The 4,292-nt window shown below is 37.3% G+C and overlaps 1 protein-coding gene across 1 annotated transcript; it reads right to left on the bottom strand.

The window, feature by feature from the left end:
* Positions 1-1,172: 1,172 nt before the first annotated feature.
* On the bottom strand, positions 1,173-3,502 carry LOC124363544. Its single transcript, XM_046818794.1, has 2 exons — positions 3,095-3,502; positions 1,173-1,706 (listed from the first exon to the last, which is right to left on the bottom strand). Exons 1-2 carry the CDS (start codon positions 3,500-3,502, stop codon positions 1,173-1,175), a joined length of 942 nt encoding a protein of 313 aa, XP_046674750.1.
* Between the last annotated feature and the right edge of the window lie 790 nt (positions 3,503-4,292).

Raw genomic sequence — 4,292 nt, 5'->3', positions numbered from 1 at the left:
GAGTGTAGTATGAACTGGAAAGTACAGTATTAGCCAAAATAAACAGTACTGAAATGGTAATATTTTATTATGGTAAACTCAGTAACATTATATAGATTTTACCAATAAATACAAGTGTAAGGAAGCAAAATCGATTAAACTCGGGTATTAACATGTTCAATATGACCCCCCCTCCTGTTCAGTTTGAGGGAACACTCATACCGTTCTTGTAGGTTTTGTATCATTTTTATAAATAGCAATTGTTCCATTCTCCTAATACACATGGTTTTTTCTTTGAGGTAAACGATTGTGGATGGTGGTTCCTTGCGGAAAATGTTTTTGAACATTCTTCGCATTGACGTAGTATTGCTAATATTCAGTTTAAGAAAGCTTGCATTAGGATTCTTTTCAGTGACTGTAAGGGTGGGTTTACATTAGCATGTAGAAGTGGTGTCACTAGCCGCGCCAGTTGGTAGTGTCGCGCCACTTTGGGTTTACACACATTTGACTGGAAACCTAGCTCGCCACTGTAATGGCGTCAGTTCAGTTCTGGTATTGTTCTGTGACGAGTAAAAATGTCTGATTATATAGAAAATATTCGGAGTGCGGTAGCAACATCGATTTCCGTGTTGGGTGAGGAGTTAGCTGATGAAGCAAACGAAATATTGTCGCGGTTACGACTTAGAAAACCTAGGTCGTGTTGGACAAGAAAATGGATTAGTAGAAGGACAAACCTTGGTGCATCAAAACTTCTGGAAGAACTTGCAACCGAAGATGTAGACAGCTTCAGAAACCACCTAAGAATGTCAGAGTTGAAGTTTGAAGAGCTGCTAAAACACGTTGCTCCTCGTATTCAGAAATTAAATACAAGGATGAGAATAGCTTTACCTGCTAAAATAAAGTTACAAATTACCTTGAGGTATTTGGCTACAGGTGACTCGTTCTCTTCTTTACAGTACCTGTATCATGTTCCAAAGTGCACAATTTCTAAGTTTGTACCTGAAGTGTGTGAAGCTATATTCGAGGCTCTAATTGAATACTTAAAAGTAAGTATTTAGTAATAAAAAAATGTAAGGGGTAACATTTAAACTAAATGAGGTTATTGAAACTGTACTTTATTTATTTTTCTACAATACAAAAATCTACTGAAAAAGGAATATTGAAAAACGAAATAAACTCAAAACGTCATACGTTTATAACATACTAAGGGCTTCACTTAAGATATCTTTTGTGCCAAGTTCAATTGAATCTTCTTGATTTGGAGACACCATGGAAGAGGATGTAGTTAAGTTGTGTTCCCATTGGTAGTGTGACATGGAATTACCGCGAGCAACGGTCATCCTCTCGTTCATGAGGCACGTTTGAATTTTTTGCATTACTGCCAAAGCATTTATCTCGGGAAGCTTTTTTAGCTGACTGGCAATAAACTGGCCGAACAATTCATACTCGCACATATCTTTTTTAAGTTCAGGTGCAAGAACCTTATCTGAAATGTCCTTCAGTTGTTGTACTGCGTTTTGTATTTTTCCTAGGCGTTCACCAGCTACTTTTCTTGATATCGGTTTGGCGTAAGGAATTTGCTTAGAAGCACTTGAGGGCTTCTCACGTATAATACAACCAGTAGAAGTAGATGGAATAGATGAAGAAGGGATATCTTGAACATCTTCAAAGATAGTTTCTTCATCTTTGTCTGCATCATCTTGCTGAATTTGAGTGCTTGATTGCTCCTGAAAATAAAACCTGAGATGTACCGTACAGACGAACTTTTAGTAACATTAGGTGAAGTAAAAAAAGTAGAATCTACTTCATCTATTATTGTTGTATTGTTCGAACAATAGACCAAGTAGATTCCGCTTTTTATTAACTCCGCCCAATTAATATATAATATGTCAATAAATGGAAGTGTTTTTTTTTCATATTACCTACTCTTACTATATAATAAGATTGTGTAAGGCCATAATAATTAAATGCACGGTTATTTTTAGGGTACTACTTCAGAAGAGGAATGGCAAGAAATTATGCAAGGATTTTTAAGTAGATGGAATTTTCCACGATGTTGCGGAAGCATCAATGGTAAACATGTCTCCATACCATGCCCAAGCAATTCTGGCTCTGACTTCTACAACTACAAAGGTTCATTTAGTACAATACTTTTCGCAGTTGTTGATGAAGCTTATTGCTTCACCTACATAGACATTGGAACAAACGGACGTGTATCAGATGGTGGAGTGTTGGCAAAAAGTGGATTTCAAGAAGCCATAGACAGCAAAAAATTAAAGTTACCAGCTAATGCTTTGTTTGTTGCTGATGACGCATTTCCCTTAAGGGAGTACATTATGAGGCCATATAATACTCGATCTGGTCCTTTGACTATAAAACAAAAGGTTTTCAACTATCGTCTATCTAGGGCTCGACACATAATTGAAAATGCATTTGGAATTCTTGCTGCCAGGTTTCGTATATTTGAGAGGGCCATTCCGCTAAGCCCAGACAAAGTAGACTCATTAGTAAAAGCAAGTGTAGTAATACATAACTGGCTGCGAATAACAAGTCCTGGAGTTTATTTTTACAGGTGATGTGTTGATGAAGAAAACATAGACACCTAAATAGTACCTGGCTCATGGCGTCGAGCAGTACAAAATGAGGGATAGGTTAGTGTGAAAGATAGATCATAACCTCGAAACCCAACAAAGGCAGCAAAGCAGGTTGGGGATAAACTCGCAGATTGGTTTATGGGGGAAGGGAGTGTTCCTTGACAACTGCAGTTCGTAAATAAGGTTGTTTGAAAAACTCATAATGTTCTTATGTTAACAACTACTGTAATTTAATAAACAAAAATAAAAGTTTAATACAATTGTGATTATTTTTAGTTGTTTCATTGGTAAAAGTTTAGTTTAGCTACTTCTATTATTTTTTTAACGTTTTTCACCAAAAATCTGTAAATTTTTTTTATGGTTTTAAATAAATTTGTATGAAAATTAATTTCCTTTAATAGTACTAATGAAGTGTTGGCGTACATACCTGAGAAAGTCCTATTGATTGGCTCCCTCGAGATTGGACAACACCTCCAATGATTCGATCCATTGTTGAGATCCATCAGCGTCGGAACGTATACATCATCAAGACCTGCCCCTGAGACTTTGCTTTTATAGATCTTAGTCAGCTCGTTGCTGTATGTGTTGCGAAGAACGCGTATTTTATCTTTAGCCTTCTTGACTGTGAACTCTCGTTTCTCCATACCACGGACAATTTCATCCCATGCGTGTTCTTTTGCATTTCTGTCTTGGTATTCGTCTACTTTATAGTCCCATAAGCAACGGTACAGCTCATACAACTCTAGAAATTTTTCAATTTCGGACAGTTTCCATTTCTCTTCCCTTTTTCCTCTCTCTTCTTCCTTTCCTTTACGTTTCTTCACTAATACTTTCGGCCTATCTTCACTTTCATCACTATTCTTCTCAACTCTTTCATTATATTCTTCCCCTGAGGTTCCTGCACTGTCATATTCTACATAATCTGCCATAACTCCACTACACTGCTCGAAATGTTTTTACTAAATTTTCCTTGAGCTACACAATACCTAGTGGCTTGAACTGGCACTCCAATGTTGTTTACATGTTCCACTGCAGGTGGCGCGCCATTTCAACTGGAGCGCCACTGTCTAGTGACACCACTAATATATGTCAGAACAATTATTGATGGCGTCAGCTCGAATGATGCGCCATTTCACATCTCCACTAAAAGTGGCGTGCCATTTCAGGTTTACACGCTCCATTTTTCTCGCCACTTGACAGCCAGTAAAAATGACGCCACTTTTACATGCTAATGTAAACCTAGCTTAACACTTGCTGCAACACTCTTCTGGTTTTCATTTCTACAGATTAGTTGGGTGACCTGAAAAGCCCTTTCGCTGTGTCAAAACACTACACTGGAGAACTAAGAATCACACCATTAGTAGGCAGGTTATTCTGGAAATGTTCCTGAAAACGTAATGCAGCGTATGACAAGCTTGGTCCACCCGCACGTCCAATTCCGTATGAACGAAAATAATACTCTACGTTAAAAACTTTCTCTACCGTTGTTAGCACCATGTTACCAAAAACTAACCTCAAATAAGAAAGAAGTAATGAATACAAAACCGTGGCAACAATCCACAATTGAACCAGCTGATCGAGAAGGCAACTATAGCTGATTCAGTTTCAGTACTGTTTATTACGGCTAATACTGTATTATGATTCATACACAGGTTTATCAACATGGAATATTCATCAACTATTTCTTTTTGTAAATTTAAGGAAGACAACTAATTCAAT

Source organism: Homalodisca vitripennis, chromosome 5 (assembly GCF_021130785.1).
Source record: "Homalodisca vitripennis isolate AUS2020 chromosome 5, UT_GWSS_2.1, whole genome shotgun sequence".
Classification (NCBI taxonomy): Eukaryota; Metazoa; Arthropoda; class Insecta; order Hemiptera; family Cicadellidae; genus Homalodisca; species Homalodisca vitripennis.
The sequence above is the reverse complement of the archived record's forward strand: the minus strand, read 5'-3'. Positions and strand labels throughout refer to the sequence as shown.